General features: G+C 43.3%; 3 protein-coding genes across 4 annotated transcripts in view; 2 read left to right on the top strand and 1 right to left on the bottom strand.

Moving 5' to 3' along the window:
- The first annotated feature begins 17 nt into the window (after positions 1 to 17).
- LOC140313355 (lysophosphatidylserine lipase ABHD12-like) lies at positions 18 to 5,480 on the top strand. The gene is made up of 13 exons (XM_072391431.1): positions 18 to 214; positions 2,963 to 3,078; positions 3,174 to 3,279; positions 3,418 to 3,537; positions 3,649 to 3,679; positions 3,780 to 3,825; positions 4,046 to 4,175; positions 4,407 to 4,444; positions 4,547 to 4,626; positions 4,738 to 4,820; positions 4,906 to 4,984; positions 5,089 to 5,210; positions 5,316 to 5,480. Exons 1-13 carry the CDS (start codon positions 123 to 125, stop codon positions 5,335 to 5,337), a joined length of 1,065 nt encoding a protein of 354 aa, XP_072247532.1. The 5' UTR covers positions 18 to 122; the 3' UTR covers positions 5,338 to 5,480.
- A 1,259-nt stretch (positions 5,481 to 6,739) lies between these two features.
- Positions 6,740 to 20,702, top strand: part of tm9sf3 (transmembrane 9 superfamily member 3) — a 171,001-nt gene continuing 157,038 nt past the window's right edge. The window contains exons 1-15 of one of the 2 annotated variants that reach the window (XR_011917032.1): positions 6,740 to 6,937; positions 7,881 to 8,076; positions 8,259 to 8,381; positions 9,540 to 9,700; positions 9,800 to 9,877; positions 10,327 to 10,458; positions 10,568 to 10,734; positions 11,072 to 11,166; positions 11,273 to 11,403; positions 11,753 to 11,892; positions 12,369 to 12,437; positions 12,526 to 12,672; positions 12,774 to 12,857; positions 12,961 to 13,037; positions 14,087 to 15,202. Coding sequence is in view for 1 of the 2 variants with exons in the window: in XM_072391392.1 (XP_072247493.1) it covers positions 6,845 to 6,937; positions 7,881 to 8,076; positions 8,259 to 8,381; positions 9,540 to 9,700; positions 9,800 to 9,877; positions 10,327 to 10,458; positions 10,568 to 10,734; positions 11,072 to 11,166; positions 11,273 to 11,403; positions 11,753 to 11,892; positions 12,369 to 12,437; positions 12,526 to 12,672; positions 12,774 to 12,857; positions 12,961 to 13,037; positions 14,087 to 14,154 (1,761 nt within the window). In the remaining variant the exon portion in view is untranslated. Of the gene's footprint in view, positions 6,938 to 7,880; positions 8,077 to 8,258; positions 8,382 to 9,539; positions 9,701 to 9,799; positions 9,878 to 10,326; positions 10,459 to 10,567; positions 10,735 to 11,071; positions 11,167 to 11,272; positions 11,404 to 11,752; positions 11,893 to 12,368; positions 12,438 to 12,525; positions 12,673 to 12,773; positions 12,858 to 12,960; positions 13,038 to 14,086; positions 15,736 to 20,702 lie in introns of those variants that run through there. The other variant, XM_072391392.1, reaches the window with a different exon arrangement.
- Positions 14,451 to 20,237, bottom strand: prdx3 (peroxiredoxin 3). Its single transcript, XM_072391394.1, has 7 exons — positions 20,141 to 20,237; positions 18,587 to 18,689; positions 17,916 to 18,057; positions 17,611 to 17,746; positions 17,344 to 17,447; positions 16,935 to 17,100; positions 14,451 to 16,104 (listed from the first exon to the last, which is right to left on the bottom strand). Exons 1-7 carry the CDS (start codon positions 20,174 to 20,176, stop codon positions 16,054 to 16,056), a joined length of 738 nt encoding a protein of 245 aa, XP_072247495.1. The 5' UTR covers positions 20,177 to 20,237; the 3' UTR covers positions 14,451 to 16,053.

The raw sequence follows: 20,702 nt of genomic DNA, 5'->3' as shown, positions 1-20,702 counted from the left end.
CCCCCAGCGATTAAACTTGCATTTTGATAAAAGTTGGTCAAAGTCTCAAAGCGCTCGTGAGGCTAGCGTTTGAATTCACAACTAATTATAATTTTGCAGTGAAGCGTCATTGACGTGAAAGTATGAAGAAAAGAGCTGTGAAACCGAGCGGCTCGTCTTCCGACGCAGGCGACACCCGGAGGAACGTCAAAACTCAGAAAAAGGAGGTGACGCAGTAAGTTGCGTACGGCAGCTAGCGCATATGACGCCTTTGGCTTTTAGCTCGATTGTAGAAATTCTCTCGTCTCTTCTGTCGTTTCATTGTTTCCCCCGTTACTTAAAGAGGGAGTTTAGTCTTTGCATGTGGTACAAAAAGCTCCAAGTGAGATTTTTTCCCCTCCTTTAGATGAATAGTGTTCTCAGTGAGACCATGACGTTGATCACTGCAGTCACACCTTCATGAATGATTTACACTCGTTATGTCTCTGTTGTGGCAGGAGTTAATACGACACTGGAATTCATGCATGTTGCACATATGACTTTTATGCTTTCCTTTCTTTAAGGTTCCCATCCATTTTTGCTAGCTATCAAAGCACGAGGCCACCTTCTTTCTCACCCCCTCCTGAATATGATTTGGTTGTTGGTCCCTGGGGGTTGCTCATTTAATCCTTGTGAACAAAAGCGCAAGTGTAATTGCAGGTTTACGTGACCTTATTAACAGAAGAAAAAAACAAAGAAGTATTTAAATAGCAGATAGACTCAAGTGAAATGAAAAGACGAAGTTGCATTTTAGGCAGGAAGGATGAGAAATGTCCCTCCATTACCGTGAGGCTGAATGAGGAATATGATGACTCGGTTCTGGGGTGTCTCCACTGACCCCATGCCGGTTACTCATTGATATGATGTCTTATCTTGTCCATCACGAGTAAAGGCTGAACGTCAGTGCTAATCGTCACGAGGCTCTAAAGGTTTATTTGGATAAAAACAGTCCATCTCGCTGCTGTTTGGATAGTCTGAACGTCACCTCGTTACGCGTTCACGTGCTCGAATGCCATCGTCTTCCAAGGTTTGCATCATTTAAAAGTTGGGACAGCAAAGAAAAACGTAAAAAAATCATATATATTTTTTCAGGTCAGTTTCATTTAATTGCAGTTAAAGTCTGTTTTTGCTTTTCCAGCATTCAGCCCATTAAAAAAAAAGGTTGGGATGGTAAAACTTTTCCTGCTTCCTGACCCCGCAGTTCCTTCTAAAATGAACCTTAAGAAATTACACTTTCCAGGTGAACCAGAGGACCCCCCAGTTGTACAAGTGGGCTCCAGAGTTTTTAGCATGTGGCTAAACTACGGCCTTCTCCAGGGTAGAAGGTTTTTTTTTTGAGGTGCACGTGTTGCTCTGAGGTCTCAGTGAGCTCTTCTTCTGCATTAGTGCTGCCATCGCAGAAGCCTAAATGAGCACTGAGACAGCCCCATACCATCACAGAGTCTGGATTCTGGACTTGTTCCTGATAAACAGCCGGGACGGTCCCTTTCGTCTTTTGTTCCGCCGTTGATGAAAAGGCCGTTCTTGATGCCATCCGAGGGATCAGAGGTCACGAGTGTCCTGCCTTGCTCTTTAGGCACCGAAACTCCTCCAGACTTCCCGAACGGTTTAATCATATTCTGCTCTGCTGAGGGAGAAATATGCAAATCCCTTCCAATCTGTCTTTTCAGAACGTTCTTTTCAAACAGTTCGGTGGTTTCCTCACATATTTTTATTCTAAAGCCGGAGATCCTCGGCCCGTCCGTGCACCTCAGAGAGTCGGCCTCTCTTGGACGCTGCCTTTTTTTAACACATCCCGAGCGCAGTCACCTGTTGACGCTGCCTCCGAAGTAGGGTCATGATTCGTCTTACTTCCTCATTAAAAGTAGTCTCGTGCTTCTTTTTTTATTTCTAAGGGAACCGTTTGAAGAATCTGGGATTTTTGTCAGAGCATTACCCGTTATACATGAATGGTTTCATAAATGATGAATAAGCAATTTGCAGGAAACGCGCAGCTAAAAATAACACGGAAACGGCACCGAAAGCGACTGTCGGGTCATCGTGTGGATATGCGGCTCCTGGAATGTCTCTTAATGTCTCTTGGATTGAATCCATGATGACAAAGCGGGATAAAACACTGGTCTTAAAGTGATGTGAAATACTCGTTTCATTACATCATTAAATCGGAGCTTTTGGACGTTTCTTTTTAAAAGATTTCCAACATGAGGGAGTGAACGCTCGGCAGCCCGTTGGCTCGTGGGATGAATTGCCTCCTTTACGTTACCCCTCGAGCTGTGAGGAGATCAGTCTTCAGCTAAAATGGCTCTTCTGGCTGATTAGAGTGCTAATGGAAATGGGAGTTGGGATGTATTGTCCATTAATTGGCTATCCTGCGGATAGCTTCCTCTTTTGGGCCCTCCCCTCCAGGGAGTGGAGACTTACTCCAGCAACAGCCTGCCTTCTCGATTGGATCGTTCGGCTCTTCTCCTCCATATTAATGTTTCGGTAGCGGCGCGGTAGCCACATGCTCTGTGCAGCACATGCCGGTGGGCTTGACTGTACATTTCCACCTACATCTGCTGCCTCGACCCTACCCAGACCTCGCGGTGCTTCTCTCGGGGGAGCCGTTTGGAGCTTTGTTTTTAAGTCCCTGTTCCGCCATCGTGCAAAAAGTGCCTCCGTGAAATTCAGTGGAGAGATGGAGCATTAGCAGAGCCATCAAATCTGTCTCACAGTGTTTAAAGTAACAAGAGAGGGCATTAAACTCGGCAGAACAAGTGCCTTTTCACTTAGCAGTGAATCAGTGGGGATGTATAGCACTCCCACCTGTCGATCTGCTGTAATAGAGTTACGTGGAGAAGGAGCCATTTTCAGGCTCTGGTGTTTAATTCACTGGAGATGCTGCCTGTGGAGCGATGGCTCAAAATGTGTGGCGTCAGGTAGTTTTTGATCTCCCTGTTTTCAGGTCCCGTGGCTGGTTGAAACGGGGTTTATTGGCTGCCTTTGTTATCTGCATTTTGACGCCTGTCACACTGAAGGCGCTCCCCGATATAATTCAGCACTTTGTTTTCAAACACAGAGGTAAGCGGGCACCATTTCCGCCTCATCGAGGTGCTGTGAATCCTCCGGTTGCCCACAGAAAAAAGACTTCACCCGTGTTCTTTTCCTGTGTGCAGTCAGGGTGCCATTTTTTGTGGATCTCAGCCGACCTGCCGATTTCTCCCTTAATCACACCATCAACATGTACTTAACACCAGAAGAAGGCATTTCCCTGGGTGTATGGTCAGTATTCATCAAGTTTTAAGTTGTTTTTTTTCCCACATAGATGGGAAAAGGCTAAGTCTGGTGAGGTGTTTCTCCTCTTAATGATCCAACTGTCCGTTGTATTTCTGAGTGGTGCTTTAACTTAAACCGTGTCAGGCTCACTGTCCCAGAGAGTCGGTGGAAAGAGGCACAAGGGAGGGAGCTGGCGTGGTACCAGAACGCTCTAAGCGATGGAAGTCCAGTTTTCATATACCTTCATGGGAACACGGGCTCAAGGTACGATAGACGGATGCATTCTTTTGGATTGTCGTTGGTTTCTGAGGAGAGAAGAAGCTGCTCGACATCTTTTAACTTTTTGCCATTTGTGCTTGTTAATCATTTCCACAGGGCAGCTCCACACCGGGTGGGCGTGGCAAAAGTGAGTGATCGCCGGCACCTGCTTTTAATGAAGGGACCTGAGAGTCCTAATTTTTTTTTGTTTGCTCTTCTGAGGATTAATACGCGTTATGTGTCCACAGTTATTGAGTGCACTCGGTTACCATGTGCTGGTGCCTGACTACAGAGGTATGTGACTCTGCTTCCTTCCATCCTCTCTGATGCACAGCCCTCTCTTGTTCAATGTATTTCCAAAAAAATGTTGTTTGCTGCGATGCCGTCAAAAGACACGGTTCAACCGCAGGTCAGCCTTGAGTGCAGGGTTTTCTTTGAGGGAACTGCCACCTTGTGGCCGTGAAAATAGAAAAACATGTCAGTGAGCAGCTGGTGATGTGAGAAACTCCGGCAGGTTTCGGAGACTCCACAGGAGAGCCGACTGAATCGGGTCTGACCACAGATGCCCTTTACTTATACGACTGGGTCAAAGCTCGCAGTGGAGACAGCCTGGTCGTCATCTGGGGACACTCTCTGGGAACGGGGTCAGTTGAGAACGTCTGTCTTTGACACTCTTTGTTGTCTTTGTTGCAGTTTCACTTTTGATGCATCCTCCGTGAACGTGTAGCCTTTAAACGCTGCAGTTTGTAACAGTGGAACTGCAAAGTGTGTGTTAAGACAGTCCAAATGAAATGGGAGCGGGCGAAGTCGTGGCAACACAACTGCATCATCTGCAAATCCCACTGGTCGAACTGACGCTCTGTGTTTCTGTGCAGGGTGGCCACGAACGCTGCAGTCAAGCTGCGTGAGCGAGGCAAGTTTTGCTGCCAGTGAAAGCTGGCCCGTACGAGTCAGAGGACACAGTTCCAGCATCTCAATGTGAAGACTATTTCCTGCTCCTTTTTCTTTTCTCCAGGCGACTTCTTCGACGGTGTGATCCTGGAGGGTGCGTTCAATACGGAGCGGCAGAACATACCATTTCATCCTTTCCTTTGGGTAAACCGGCACGACGATCACGTTCTCACTTTTTGTGAATATCTTTAATGTGGCCGCTACTCATAACTCTGTCAAATCTGATTTTCTGTCCTTTTTTTTTTTATTTTAAAGTATTACTGGAAATACCCAGGCATTGGTTACCTGTTTCCAGAGCCCTGGGCAGAAAATAAGGTCGTGTTCCCCACCGAGAAAAAGTAAGACAAACGTAAGCAGGTGCATCATGCGAAGCTTTGATTTGCTAATGGTGCGGCGGCCTCACATGTTTCCGTTTCCCTGCAGCTTGAAGAAAATGACGAGCCCGATACTTTTCCTTCACTCCGAGGACGACCACTTAGTTCCCATTCAGATAGCTCGGCAGGTGCGGCCCAATCAGACAGCTGCTCTTCTTTTATCTGAAATAAGCCCACATTTTTGGATGACACCTCTAATTGTTCCCTCTAAATAAAAAAAATGATTCTTCAGACCTATGAGGTAGCTGCCAGCGCCCAGGGCACAGATCGAGTGAAGCTGGTGACGTTCGACGGTTCTCTGGGATATCTTCACAACGGCTTGTATCGAGACCCGAAAATGCCGGGCGTCTTAAAGTGAGTGGACTTAGCGAGGACCAGGCTTTGGTGAGCGATCTGATGTGTTTCTGGTTCCAACAACATGGATGCCTTTTTCCCCAACGTGCCACTTCTTCTCCGCAGGACGTTCGTGTCGTTGCTGTGAAGTCGGGACGGGACGACAGGAGGAAACCCCTTCGACTGGGACCGATCATGTTTGCTCGTCCGCTCCGTTTTTGTTGCCTAAATAACTGATTTTTAAGGAAAAAATTGAGCTAATTTCATTAAATGTGGTGTCGAATGACTTTACTGTATTTTTATGTTTGATTTTTAAAAAAAAAAAAATGTATTTGTTTTTCAAGTTTGTTTCTAAATCTGGTTATTTTTTAAGGTTGTCACTTGCTTTCCTTTTAATATGAGGATATTAGTGGATCAGTCTTTCAATCCAAGGCTGTAAGTGTTTGGTTGACTTCGATCTTTTTAGGACATCCTGAGTTTTGACACCTCAGTTGCAGATTATATTGAGAGCGTTCAGATAAGATAAAATTTTTAAAAAGTTCACACCGTTGCAGTTTGGCTGTGATATGTTCTGCGACAAGCAGCAGCAGGTTTAAGCACAAGTCTTTTTGTGTGATGTAAGCACACTTGGACATATTGGGCTATCATATGGGAAATAATAACGGTGATGTGCCCTTTCATGTGGGAATATTACACCGCTTTGCCTCCAGGAAACTCTGAATTAACTGCGGTTGCACTTTGCACTATTTAAAGTTGACTTTTAGAGTCTATTGAGCCACCGAGAGTCTTCCGTTTATGAGAGGAAACACCTACAGGATAGAAACACCCAGCATTTACTTTGGCTGAGGTGTCTGGCTGTCAGGAACACCTGTATTCAAACATCAGTTGATCAGACGCAAAACTAGTGCTACTTTACAAGTGTTGGGGAAGAGGAGGGGAAATAAACTGAAACGTTTGTTCCATTTCATGAAATATTCACATTTGAATTATGTTGATGTCAGAAAAGATTTTATTTTCAAATTCAGTTTCTAGTTTATGCAGCTGTAGTCATTAGACGGCAGTTTGGACGCACAGGTGCATGTATAAATAGGTCAATGAATAGATAAAATGAACTTTTAATTAAATATTTCTGGCAATGGAGGATATATCCCCACATCTTTCAAATAGTAATCTCCTATTAACGTGGTATAAATGATCCACATTATACTCAGGAAAACTTGACAATTCAATCCCAGCAGTTTGAGTTTATTAAGTATAGTTTAAAGGTGTTTAATACAACTTTGTAAGTGTCCTCGAGCAGTGAATTGCCATGCTTGTTTTGGTGTGCGGGGATCGGGTGTCCTGCACCAGCTCTGTCAAAGGTGAAGCTCCAGTCTTAGCAGTCGGATGACGTGGCTGAAGGCTGCGGACGATGCGCCGATTGAGTTCCGGAATTCACCGCTCGAGCCATCGCTTCACACGCTGAGAGGCGGCTGGCAACCACGTGACCCAGTCAAGCCAATCCGTTGTGCGCGCGATGAGAGCTCACGAGACGCTTACGCCATATGCGTACGAGAGCATTACTGAAAATTGCCTCTGTCATACAACCAGGAAGAAGGTGGGATAGCCCTGCGAAGCTAACATCACAATCTTTCTGCATACTTTCACCGAAAATAATGGGGTCTTCCAGGTGGAAGGTGGCAGCGGCGGCTTTTCTCGCTATAGTGGGCTCTTTATTACCTGTCGACGCAGATGAACATGACCACACGGTAAGATAGCGTTTTGCGAGGCCGACTGAAAAAAGGGGGAGCCTTGAAAATAATGGACGTTTGTGCTCTGTGTAACCTGCTAACTGAAGCTGTGATAGCTAGCTGCAGCCCAGAAAACAGACTTCAAGACATGTCCGGGTTCATGACTCGGCCCGGCGGGCAATACACCGATACCGTGTTAGCTGTTGTGTAGACGTGTGTTTAGTGAGCGCGGTAACATGTCATCAATTATCGGCCTGTGTGCTTATGGCTACCGTATGCTTGCTAGCTTGATAGCACGTCTTCAACACTTGTCTTCCCAAGCTTCCTTGAGCACCGGCGGAAACTGCTCTCAAGTTAGCAGATAGCTAGCGTTGGATGTTGAGCAGAATAAAAAGCGCTATTCGCATTGAAGAGAAACTCGATTTATGTAAACGACTTTGAATAAACGCCGGGGAAACATTGGCTTTCCTTGATATGTATTCTGCTCTATTCTACACCCCCCCCTCTCTCCTTTGAAATTGGTTAACAAGGCTGTATTATCGTCCACACAAAAAAGCAGATATTTAAGGTGTTACAGCTGTGAAGTGAGTTGATGGACAAAGCACCCACGCTCACCCTCGTATGCAACCATAGACGAGGTGTATCGCTTTTTACTGCGGCACAGGTGCATCGTGCATTGATATCTGCGTTATATTTTCACTGGTTTGCATGCATTTGAATGTAATGGCAAAGGGAAAAAAAAACTCAATCAGTTTTGGTACGCCTGTGATAGTTACTGTACACCTTAAAGTCCTCCTCCTTTATCATCCCCATGACAAAGCTGCATTGTTGCACTGTATGTGAATGTGTTTAAATTTAGTCATTTCTGTGCCTACAATCTGAAACCAACTGGATCCGCAAAACGGGTGTAAGTATTCCTGCAGTACTTACTGTGAGTCCTCGTGTTTTTTCCCTTTTTCAGTACAAAGACAAGGAGGAGGTAGTATTATGGATGAACACAGTTGGGCCTTACCACAACCGACAGGAGACGTACAAGTATTTCTCTTTGCCCTTCTGCGCGGGCTCTAAGAAGACCATCAGTCATTACCACGAAACACTCGGAGAGGCTCTGCAAGGAGTGGAGCTGGAATTCAGTGGCCTGGACATAAAGTTCAAAGGTATTTTACTGTTGCACTGACTTTCACCTGTTCAGCACGTGAATCGGGTAGGTGTGTAAATGGGATGCTTATAACTTGCTTCTGGATGTCTGGTTTGGTTTTAGCTGCCTCATGGTCTCTCTCCCCCCCCCCCCCCCCCCCATCCAAAAAAACTAAAATGTTGCATCTTATTATTTCTGTAGATGAAGTCTTGCAGACGACATACTGCGAGATCGAGTTGGACAAACCCAAACGGGATGCCTTTGTTTATGCCATAAAGAATCACTACTGGTATCAAATGTACATAGACGACCTGCCCATCTGGGGTAAGTGGTGCTACCTTTCTGCCTTTTGGTATGTGGACTTGGTTTGTGTTCAGACTAGTCTGGTCTTTGAGTCCAGCTGCAGTATTTTCTTGTTTTTGTCCGACTTCTCATGTAACGAATGGCACGTAAACTGGTCTCTTCATCTCAGTGGTGGCGAGATTAAACCTGTTCTTATTCAGGGGTGGGCCTGGTCAGCTGAGAAGCCTCATTATGGTTCATCATAACAAGTATTAGATATCTCACAAAAAAGAATTCAGCACCTTAGGTGAAACAAAGCGGTGTGGCAGTTTTTCTATTGGCTAACACAATATCTTTTGTACAGTAAAGTGATGCATGTTTAGTGGTTTATGCTGCCAAGAAACTACTTTTCAGTGCAGTTTTAGCACTATTTTAAAATGTAATTGTAATGCAGCCTGTTGGACCCTCCAAACTTATGCTTTTTTGAGTATTTATTTACAACACTAGTTCTGCAGCTTCACTCCTTTGGTGCGATCAGGTGTGGAAAATAGCTTTTGAGATCCCACAAAGCGTTCCATAAGAAGGATATCGATGACTCACCATCATTAAAGGCTCTGTCACTCAGCTGTGGTCACACTAATATTTGCTGGGAGATTTTACAGCAGCTGAAACACGGCTGTGCAGGCGGATGCTGGAGGCAGTGGGTGGGGCACAGATATTTACTCAATTGTGTGTGGTGTATGGTTTGATTGCGACAGACAAAAAACGGACTCAATTGTTGGCTTTGTCAGCGAGATAACAGACGTTTAGGTTATCACTGTTTGGAGGGACACTTGCATACAGCGGCGCTTACCACAGCATACTGACCCCTGTAGAGATGAGAGGTACCCCCCACTAGATTTTTTAAATTGCTTATCAACCTCGTGTAATGCATGAAGTGGCTGAACAGACGGTTAAACATTACAAACCTGAAATGAAGTGACGCCAGTTAGTAGATGATTGACAATGATTGTTTTGCATCAATGAAAACTTAATTGAACAGACGAGCACAGACTTTACTGCTGCAATATAACAAGTCAGCTTTATTTGGCTTTACACACTCCGGCTAGTACATGTGTGTAACTAAAGGCCATTTGACCTTTGCATAAATACCAGATCTCTAATTCTGTGTATGTGCTTTTTTTGGGGGGCACTTTTAAGGTATTGTTGGTGAGGCGGATGAAAACGGAGAAGAACACTACCTGTGGACATATAAGAAGCTGGAGATAGGCTACAATGGCAATCGAATCGTTGACGTAAACCTGACCAGTGAAGGCAAAGTTAAACTTGTGCCAAACACAAAAATTCAGATGTCCTATTCTGTGAGTACAGTGTTTGTTCCTTTGTTGATGTGAAGACATTTATTTTCAGTAAGTATTTATTTATGTGTGTCTATATTCAACCCCCTACCCCCCCAACAGGTGAAATGGAAGAGGTCAGACGTAAAGTTCGAGGACAGATTTGACAAGTACCTCGATCCATCCTTCTTTCAGCACAGGGTGAGTACTGGACGTAATGAACACATCACCTGTGTTCATGCTTTAAAAGGTACGGGTTGAGCCTCGCACCGTGGCAGATAAAGTGTACTGCAGCTGGCGAGCTTTGCTCCATGCTCTAACTTCTACCTTTGTGTCAAGAACTTCTGTAAAGAACTGATTTTAGAGTGAAATTTACACTTTAAAAGGCTGTGACAGTCGATGAAGGAAGACTTGATTTGTCTCTGTCCAGACGTACACGGTGAGGGAATGAAAGGAGGGACTTCTGTTAAACTACTACTTGAGAAACATAAATACCTTAAAAATAGTTTGACGATTTTGCTTCAAACATTTCCACATCCCTACATAAGTTATTTTTTTAATTAAATTTTTACTCTAAAGTATATTGTGCTTACATAAAAGCAGGGACTTTGTTACTTTTTAAAAAAGCCATCTGAATATTTCTTTACTAGATTCATTGGTTCTCTATCTTCAACTCCTTCATGATGGTCATTTTCCTGGTGGGTCTTGTGTCCATGATTCTGATGAGAACTCTGAGAAAGGATTATGCCAGATACAGCAAAGAGGAGGAGATGGACGACATGGTGAGTATACATTGGGCGAACACCTTATTTGCTTGATTGTATTTTCCTTTGAGTATTAGTGGATCGCGGGGTTCGTCTTATTTTACTCTTGGTTGGTGTGTACAAACAGGACAGAGACCTGGGAGACGAGTACGGGTGGAAGCAGGTGCATGGGGATGTGTTCAGGCCATCAAGCCATCCGCTGATCTTCTCCTCCCTCATCGGCTCCGGCTGCCAGATCTTCTCTGTGTCCCTCATCGTCATCATTGTCGCGATGGTCGAGGATCTGTACACAGAGTGAGTGTTTGACTCCAGGATGTGTTGTGGGGTTTGAGTTAGATACCTGTTACTGTTTTTATTTGACTTTTGTTTCATCCTCACTCAGCTAAAGTAATGTTTTACCATTTAGCTAAAAACAAGTTGCTAACCCATCAGAAGAAATCATCTGAGTTTTCAGTCAAGCTAAACCTCTTTTTGGCTACGACTTGTAGCTTTTGTGAGGGAAGGCTCTCCAGTTATCTTTTAAAATAGTGTAGGGAAACACTAGTTTGTTTTTTTTTTTCAATGGGAATAAAGCTCAAAGATTGAGACAAATTGTCTTCACAGTACTTGAATAGTTTTCTGTTCCCTACAGGAGAGGATCCATGTTGAGCACAGCCATTTTTGTGTATGCTGCAACTTCTCCTGTTAACGGCTACTTTGGGGGAAGCTTGTATGCAAAACAAGGAGGTAATAAAAAGCCTTGATGCAACACATTGTTGGACACAGTCATTTGATGCCGTTTCCTTTAAAAAGCCATTAAATCTCCTGTGTGGCTTTTTGTTGAACAATACAGGCAGGAGATGGATTAAACAAATGTTCATCGGGGCCTTTATGATCCCAGCCATGGTGTGCGGGACTGCCTTCTTCATCAACTTCATCGCTATCTACTACCACGCCTCCAGAGCCATCCCATTCGGCACCATGGTTGGTTTTAACCCTGCGACACCTCTCTTAAAAACAGCTTTCTCTAAGTCAACAGCTTTCTGTTTGTCTGGGTGCCTGTGATGTGGCGCAGTGCGATCACTCATGCAGGTGAAGTATGGAGGCCGGTGCTCGAGCTGCTGAGTGAACTCATTTATCCTTTGCTTCATCTGTTGAACCATATTAAACGCGTCACATGACACCGGCATCCAGAACTCAGTGCAGTTTTCCAGTTAGGTTGAGTTTACCTCTGCAGTCGGTGCCAGGTGTTTATGAGCCGACTAGCGTTGTCTTAAATTGGAAACGCTCCAGACGTTGACTGATGAATGAGTAACTTTGCATCCTCTTGCAGGTTGCTGTCTGCTGCATCTGCTTCTTTGTCATTCTGCCGCTGAACCTCGTGGGAACAATTTTGGGAAGGAATCTATCCGGTCAGCCAAACTTCCCCTGCCGGGTGAACGCTGTGCCGCGACCGATCCCTGAGAAGAAATGGTGGGTGTGGAGTGACGCATACATACGGCGCCAGTCGGGTTCTTAGGGATTTTCTTTAGTGGTGCTAAGGCAGAGCTCAAGCAGCTAAATAACACTGTTATCCTCAGTTCTTTTCAAGTGATCCTTCATCCTAACATTTTTTATGAAGGATCATAAAGATGTTTACATGAACTGATTAGTGGGCAGTAAGGAAGTTGTACATGGTCTCATTTAAAATATGTCAGACATGGGGATTGAGATCTAAAATGATTTAGCTGCCAGCACAAACTCTTTTAGTTTATGGGAAATGGCACAGCTGTCAAATGAAAAAGGTAGCCGTGTCTTGAGGCTGTATGACTGTGCTTGAATGCCCATTTTTCCCCTTCTCCTTCTCTTAAAAAAATAAGTCACATATTACTCCCCCGACGGGAGGAATCTGGCATGAACGCTCAGAGAAATATGATCACATCAGCATGTTGAATCTTGTTTTCTCTCAGGTTCATGGAGCCGGCTGTCATCGTGTGTCTCGGAGGAATTCTGCCGTTTGGTTCCATTTTCATTGAAATGTAAGTGTATTCGGGGATCCTGAAGGTCTCTGTGTTGGAACATGAACAGTGCAGCTGCATCAACCTGTTCTCTGTCCTCCTCTGTCAGGTACTTCATCTTCACATCCTTTTGGGCCTATAAAATCTACTATGTGTACGGCTTCATGATGCTCGTCCTGGTGATCCTTTGCATTGTGACTGTGTGTGTCACCATCGTGTGTACATACTTCCTGCTCAACGCCGAGGACTACAGATGGTAAGCATCCTTGTCTGACAACTTCCTCATACAGACTGTTGTTCCAGTTTATATTCTCTCTGTGGAATAGAGATGATTATGGGCTTGTCCTCTCTTTCCAGGCAGTGGACAAGCTTCCTCTCTGCCGCATCCACTGCTGTTTACGTTTACATGTACTCCTTTTACTACTACTTCTTCAAAACTAAGTGAGTGGTTGGCTTTGTTATCCCCATGAAATGCTAAAAATCCATAATGTTCAGAACAGTGAAGTGCAGCTCCCACATGTTGTTTTGTGCCTCCTTACTTCAGGATGTACGGGCTGTTTCAGACGTCCTTCTACTTCGGCTACATGGCAGTGTTCAGCACTGCTCTCGGAATCATGTGTGGTGAGTTCTGAGCCCGCTTTGATTTAAAAACTCTTGAAATTAACTTGAAATGAAGAAACTCCTGACAAGTTAATAAGTTTTGGCTTAATGAAACTCCATATTTGGGTTTTAGAAAGTTAAATGCAGTGGCTTGTAAAAGCGAGCTATTCTCTCAGATTCCTCATCTTGTGACATTTTGCTTCTGCTCGAGTTCATTTTCAGCTCTGAAGAACGAGATCTGTTCATGTTATAAATGATTTGAAAGTTGTACAGAAAATGTGTGAAACGGTCACATTTAGTTGTTTATTGGTGGCAAATTTTGGTAGATCAGCAGTCTGTCGCATTCAGCCTGCAGGAGACGGCAGGGGGCTCTCAGGTTAGAGGGGCAGCGAAGAAACAGTTTTCTTATCTAAAACAACTTTTTGGCATTTTTAACTTTCCCTGATGTCTGAACAGGAGAAAGTTTGTTGCAAATGATGGCTGAATAAGTTGGGCAGCTATTATTTGAGAAGTGATGGAGCAGCTGAAGAAAATAACTGATGTAAAAGTGTAAAATTAACTTTATTTAGCATTTACTTGAACATTTCTGAGGATCGAGTTGTTATAGAAGGTAAAAATGTGCTCTGGTGCGTCCGCCCCCCCCCGCCCTGTGAGTAGCTGTTAGCTCAGGTCCAGATTGTCCAAACTGAAAGCACTCTGACAGCTCATGAGCACCTTTACACACCCAACCAGAAATATACGAGATATCCCTGCAAGTGCTGTAAAGTGTGGTTTTTCACTTCTGCAGCTGCAAGCTGAACTCATTTTTCAACTAAAAGAGCAATAAGCCATGGCTGACGCCTAAGTCCCTTAAAGCGCTTCGGCTGAGCTCTCGTGTTGTAACTCTCGGCGCCCTCTGGGTTGACTGTGACCGACTGCTCGTTTTGTAGGCTTAAAATGTGCTTTTTCCCTGCTCCAGCCTTTTTTATTAGATACCCTCAGCAGTAATCGTTTTGTCCTGCGACAGATCTGCCTGCACCGTGGAAGCTGTCCGATTCAAAAGAAACTCACTTAATGCAAATACTTTCCAGGTGCTGTTGGATACATGGGAACAAGTGCCTTCGTGAGGAAGATCTACACAAATGTGAAAATCGACTAAGAAGCAAAGTAACAACACAGGGATGTTAATGGATTTGCCTACGTGTGTACTGAAAGACGGTGGGCACAAGTCATTCTTTATTACCTTTTTCTTTCTTGCAAAGAGATTGCGAGAATCTCACTTTGTACAATGTAGTTTTTTCCATTTTCTGAATGAATCTAAACGCCGCAGCTCAAAGTGAACAAGAAGAAGTCGTCGGAAGAGATATCAAACACCAGGTTCTGTTTTTATCAGTTGCTCTCAAGCAAACGTTGGGGCGAATGTTTAAGGCTGACACGACTTCTTTTTTTCCTTTCTTTTCTCCTTCCTTCCTAACCCAGTCCCACCTGAGACCAGAGAATATAATGTATATTGACTGAGTGGTGTAGCTCTCTTCAGTGAAGAGGCCGACGTGTACGGAAAGCCTTTGTTCTGTTGTGTCAGAATATTGGTGAGCTGGGTTCGTGTCCGTGTTCTGACTTTATTTCTATTTTGTATTCCTGCCGTCACTCAAAATATTGTTACCACGCAGTACAGTAGTTTGCTCCCATTCACTTCAACAGTAAGGAGATGACATGGAAACTGTCATCGCGCGATAATCATTCCCCCCGTTTTGACGATTCTTAATTCCTTGTTACAGTAGCAGTCCATCCAGTCAATGAGATTTTAGTCCTGCTGTAGTTTACTGTACAGACCAGAGCAAAGGGACTGATGAGAAGTTGAGGTACAGTAAGAACAGATTTTTAAATGGATGTTTGGTGTGATCCCATTTTCCAGTTTGGTCCCGTTTTCTTAATGTTTGGGTTTGAATGAAGTCTACTTGTAAAGATAATATATGGATGGGGTGAGTGTATATAACCTTAATAATGTACCTTTAGATGTAGATCCCAAATGTATTTTCGTTGTACAGATTTACTACAGGGTTTTTTTTTTTCGTTTTCCTTTCTTTTGAGTCCTTCAGTTAAAAACAGAAAAAAGGAAATAAAGTTCTTTTGTTTGGTGCTTGGGGTGGGGCTCGTGGCACTGCTACATCTTGCCTGACGTTGCATGAAGTTTTCACCACACCGAGGTCCACTTCAGTTGTTTCTGTTGCTTTTCTGTCACTTCCTCATCTTCCATCTCAAAATGTAAAAGGTACATTTTGATAAACCTACAAACCTGGTTACGGGCGCGCTTCATTATTTTTACTTGACGTTATTTAAAGCTTTAAAAGGCTCTACATCTTGGGGTAAGCCATTTCCCCTCCTGTTCTGTTGCCTAACCTGAAACATTGTTTGAATGTCGGAGGGAACGAGGTGGTTGCGCTGTCTCTGCAAACATACTGTACAAAATTAACTTTATGTACACCTAAAACTAGATGTTTTCATAACCACACACAGTGCTGCAGTGTGTTTCAAATGCTTCTTTTCTCCCCCCCATTTTGTGTAAATACAGTATGTACCCTACTTGTATGAGAAGTGGCAATGCCTTTTTCTAAGTTCCAGTTCTCCCCCACAGAAGTTGATTTTTGGCACCTCATGTTGTGTACCGATGTCTAACGAGACATTTTGAACCTGCATATTAACTTGCTGTAAAAAGAGAAAATAAACATGTTTATGTACAGGGGTTATTAAGTGTGGTTTTAATTTGGAAGTGAACATCAATTAGTATAATGTACACTGATTGCTATCGGACTGAAGGATTACAAACACAGGCTCATAAAGTAGCAGAGTTAATGGAGTTAGTCAGTCAGGAAAGTAAGAGCCATCAATAAATAAAGTTTTGTCGAGTTCGTCTGAATCCTGTTTGAACAGCAGCACAACTCAGACTGACACGTTAAGCAATGAGTTGTTATGAATTCATTTTTATTGGTGTATTCAGCTCTCAGTACATGGTTGAACTGTAGACCTTTAGATATGTGCTCAAAGTGTTGTGACCTGTTCAGTTGACTGTTTCAAAGTACTCTTTGGAGCCTTCTGGAGTCGGTTTGATCTGAAAAGCACAAAGATGAGATCAACTTAACAGGTTTCCATTGTGGCTCTCTCCCACTGTACATTTCAGTTGTTTGGCCAAAAGATGATAAATCCCTACCAAAGGAGTTTATTCTTTTTCTTACACATTAAACTTACCTCAGCTTGTCAGGCAAATAACAGGGACTACTATATCACAAACAAATCAAGACCAGTTTGTAATGAACTGACGAGTCAGTCAATGACTCCACGTACTCTCTGTCTTCATGCATCAGCATGAGCTGGCACAGCCCAACTGTGGCCGTCTTATGGTGATACTTTTTCTGATACATTCAGAAAGATCTTTGCAAACAGGCCAAGTTGCAAGTGAGAAGGAAATGATTTGCTGTACACATCATGTGCATCCCAACCTCTAAAATAAAAGCTCAGAAATTTGTTTAAAGATCATGCTTATTCTGACCTCCGGAGGTCAGCACTACATTAGAAACAAAGATTATATCCTGAGCCCATTATTCTATGTGCCAGGAATTGGTCATAAACACAATAATGCCAACTATTCCAGCAGGTTTTCTGTAGGACTGCAGAGAACACATTTAAAAGCTTGTTTGTTAACAAATCAGAACATGTTCCTTTTAAAACACCTACAGGAATGTGTTGACATCTCATAGAGTTACTCTATATTTACATGGAACTCTTTAGCTCTAAGTTTAATGTATGTCATGTTTGCCATGTGTAACTGGTAGATATCTACTACAAGGTAGAGCTGTCCTGTGATTTGCCTGAGTAAACTGAAATCACAAATCTGTGAAAAAGTATCATCAAACCAGACGTGTCGTGTCATAAAGTACTCACTGTTGGGGAGTCGGGGGTCCAGCTGGCCGGACACACCTCTCCATGAGTCTCTACAAACTGGAAGGCCCTCACCAAACGAAGGGTCTCCTCCACACAGCGGCCAACTGGCAGGTCGTTCACACTCATGTGCCTCACCACGCCATTCGGATCAATGATGAACAATCCCCTGAGGAACGATATCAAAACACATAACACATGTGCCTGGAAAATATTGTACGAGCTTTCCTGCAAAACAGTAAATCAACATAGAAACAACAAGTGTCATGCAGGGCTTCTGGAATTGTACAAAACGTTCTGTACATTACTGCGTCTTCTGTTTCTTAACTTCCTGTTAAAATGATCTAAAAACTGTGTCTGAAATGATATTTCTATATTTAAAATGTGTGAAATACTGATCTTTGCAGATCACCTCAGTGCGATGCCCGGACCCTCCAGCAGGACTCTGTAGTCTCTGGAGATCTGCTTGTTGAGGTCTGACAGTAATGGGATGTGAATGTTGCCCAAGCCTCCAGTCTGAAATAACACAAATGTTTCTTATGGTGCAGTTTTAGTAATACTTAGATTTTAAATCATATCTGTGCTTTTAAGTCCTACTTCAAAAACCAAATGGGGGAGTGGGTTATTAGACTAATGAACTGTTTGATACTGAATCATTTTCACGTGTGCGTGCGCGCACCTTTCGTGGCGTGTTGATCCATGCCAGGTGGGTGAAGTGAGAATCCACAGACACTCCCACCACCTCACAGTTAATGTCGTGAAACTCGCTGGCCTTGTCGCTGAATGAGATTATCTCTGTTGGGCACACAAACGTGCTGCATTGCAGCAAACAGAGAAAATAAATAAAGAAAGAAAAATTTACATTCTACTCGACAACAACAGACACCACTGTGGTTATTTTCTGATGAGGTGCCGGCATTAAAGAACATCTTCACTTTATCTCTTCATGCTCGCTTGACAATCGTTTTCCTCACGAATACTCACAAGTCCAGCGGGTAGAAGAAAAGAACCAGATATTTGCCCTCGAAATCAGCCAGACTCATCTCCTTGAACTCCCCATTGTGGACAGCTGTAGCTTTAAAGGCAGGAGCAGGCTGAGTGACAGCGGGGGCCCATCTGGAAGTGCCTGATAAACACAAATCAAACACTTTTTACCCATTTAGCAGGTGGGTTGTAGACACACATTGTTCGTTTGTGTTGGTGGAAGATGCGTGTTGTGTAAAGCAGTGGTGTCCTGTAATCTCATATGTGAGGGGCCTCGTGTTTGGCATGAGGAGAAAAAGCAAGAAATGACACTAAATGAATATTAATGACTGTAGAAAACCTAACAGTGATGTAATGTGAAAAACATCCTGTTAAAACTGTTGACTTAACTCACATTTTAACAAGCAAACACTCAAGCTGCCATACAGCATCAACTATTCATATCAATACAGAGAACTGAAATGTTCATACATTTTACATAGAATTATTTTACCACTCAGTGCACTACATTTCCCACTGAAAACTCGATGCAACGTTTACAACAAATAAAATGTAGTTTAACGAGTTGGGTTGAGGTTTTTCCTCCACGAATATGAACAGTGCTTTGCAGGACCAAAAGCACAGAGACGGCTCTGCCCAGTTTCATAAAACGATGGTGGTCCAGTACGTACTGGTGGAGAAACGAGATGTCTGAAGTGCCGTAGCAGCGAGGGCCCTGGTGGCCCCGTGTTGACAGGCTGCTGTAACTTTGAGCCCACCTGCTGCAAGCCGTGCCTAAGAGGAAAGAAAGAGGACTTATTAAGTCAACATAAATAAGATCCTGTGACATTTTGGTTGGAAAGACTTGGAACCGTTCACTATAGAAGAAAATCTTCCACGGTTTTATCTTACCGATATACACTCATTGGGGTTTGCAGCCATTACATTAGCATTGAAATGTTTTCATTCCATTTCATAAATACATGCGTGTATTCTACTGCTTTTTTTTATTACTATTCTATAAGGCAAGGCAAGTTTATTTGTAGAGCACAATTCGTACACAAGGCAATTCAAAGTGCAAAAAGAGGTTGCCTCAACAGATGCCATATGGCTTTTATAGAATAGTAATAAAAAAAGAGCAGAATACTTTCAGACATTCACAGCAACACTTCAACTAAAGCATCAACTACTTTCAGTCTTTTAAAGCATCTTTTCTTATAAAATAAGGTAAGGATCATCAGGGTGTCGCCGTTAGGGGAGAGGGAGGGAGCTGGCTGTCATGCCAGAATGCAACACCATCGCGTATCAAAACGTCTTCCTTTTTCCACTGAAAAACTTGTTAGGTCGAGATATCAAAGGGCGTTTCCAACTGGGGAAACAAACTGCTTCTGCTGCACTGCTCCGCATGTGCTCAACAGCCAGCCAAGCCCCAAACAGTGAGAGCACAGCGAGTGTTCTACACCTGCTGTGACACCATTACCCGCCGGTGGCATCAGAGGACTGAAAAGGACACGGTTCTTTTTTTTTTTTCTTTTTTTTTTTCCAGGACTAAATAATTGGTCGTTCTAACTGTAGACAGACGTTAACTGCATCATCAAAAAAAAAAAAAAAAAAAAAGCTGAGAAGCGGACCACCTGCCCGTGAAGCCTGTCACCTGCGCAGTGTCCTTTCAGACTTACTGTGCGACAGGAAAGGTCTGATTAGGATCGATGACACCTGGGCTTGACCTGCCAGCTCGCGCCACACTAGCTTCCGTGCAAAACATGCGCGACTTTTATACACAGCAGATAAAAAAATAATAAAAAAATCTTGATACAGTGACTCGTCACAAAACAACTGAGAAGATGAGCCAGTCTTAAAAATGTAACTCTTTATATACCTTTCTATGGCAGCAGCGGACGCATAAACGACGTCAGAGAAACGTCACTGTGCAATATTCAACACAACGTAAACAGTTGTTCGAGGTTTTTTGGATTTTTTTCCCCTCTAGAAAAAAAACAAAAACTTATATATACGAGTATTTTCAATTAACCAGTGTCCGTTCGGACCACAGGTTGGCACTAGAGTGTCAGTTGGTGGACAGGTTTAAATATGCGACACACGCATGACATGACAGCGCCTCACTAAGAGGAAGAATTATTCTTCCACACATGCAGCCAACGCCGGTTCGGTACTGACTAGACAGCTCTGAAGTGAAACAGAGCGGCTGCTAAGTCTTAAATGTTAATGCATGAAGTTGCACTTACAGAGGTCCTGAGTAGCTTTCCAACAGTGGCTGCCATTTTGGATTATGTCACGGAAGGGGGCCGGTCTGAAAAGGTCGTTGACGCACGTGCAAGATACAAATCTGTATTTTCGAAAAAAAAAGAAGAACAACTTACTCATTGGGATGAAATTCTGTATTCAAACATTACAGCTAAAAACAGTGGTAAATGGAAATTGTATTTAATTATTTATTTCAATTCAAGAGAAGGTGCAATGTCAGTCATGTTACCTTCAGGTGCTCCTCATGATAGTGGGGAAATATTTCGACTGAAGCTTCAAGCGTCCCGTAAAACGTAGCTGGGCTCACAAGGTGCCCTGCTAATGTGCTAATGGAATTCTTTTGAACTTTGTTAGCTCTTGCAATGTAAGGATAGCAAAGAGCCACTGCCTAATAAATACTGTGCTGTTTAAATACATTCTGTTAACATTCTATTGACATTTAACAAATGTCAATGACCCCTTTGTGTGCTCTGTCCAATAAACCTAAACTTGTATGTTATGGAAAATACAACCTCTTATATTTCCGACGTTCATGAATGTAGA

The sequence above is a fragment of the Leuresthes tenuis genome, unplaced genomic scaffold, assembly GCF_036924035.1.
Source record: "Leuresthes tenuis unplaced genomic scaffold, fLeuTen1.0.hap1 SCAF_8, whole genome shotgun sequence".
NCBI classification, from domain to species: Eukaryota; Metazoa; Chordata; class Actinopteri; order Atheriniformes; family Atherinopsidae; genus Leuresthes; species Leuresthes tenuis.
Note: the sequence above shows the minus strand (reverse complement) of the source record. Positions and strands in the feature narration are given on the sequence as shown.

What these genes read in the sequence shown, in the direction of transcription:
- LOC140313355 (XM_072391431.1), top strand. Translation starts at nt 123, where the DNA reads ATGAAGAAAAGAGCTGTGAAACCGAGCGGCTCGTCTTCCGACGCAGGC. An exon ending in CTTTGTTTTCAAACACAGAG is followed by an intron (nt 3,079 to 3,173) that starts GTAAGCGGGCAC and finishes TCCTGTGTGCAG; the next exon opens with TCAGGGTGCCATTTTTTGTG. An exon ending in ACCGGGTGGGCGTGGCAAAA is followed by an intron (nt 3,680 to 3,779) that starts GTGAGTGATCGC and finishes ATGTGTCCACAG; the next exon opens with TTATTGAGTGCACTCGGTTA.
- prdx3 (XM_072391394.1), bottom strand. Translation starts at nt 20,176, where the DNA reads ATGGCAGCCACTGTTGGAAAGCTACTCAGGACCTCT. An exon ending in GAAAGCTACTCAGGACCTCT is followed by an intron (nt 18,690 to 20,140) that starts GTAAGTGCAACT and finishes CTTTCCTCTTAG; the next exon opens with GCACGGCTTGCAGCAGGTGG. An exon ending in GGTCCGGGCATCGCACTGAG is followed by an intron (nt 17,101 to 17,343) that starts GTGATCTGCAAA and finishes ATCGTTCCTCAG; the next exon opens with GGGATTGTTCATCATTGATC.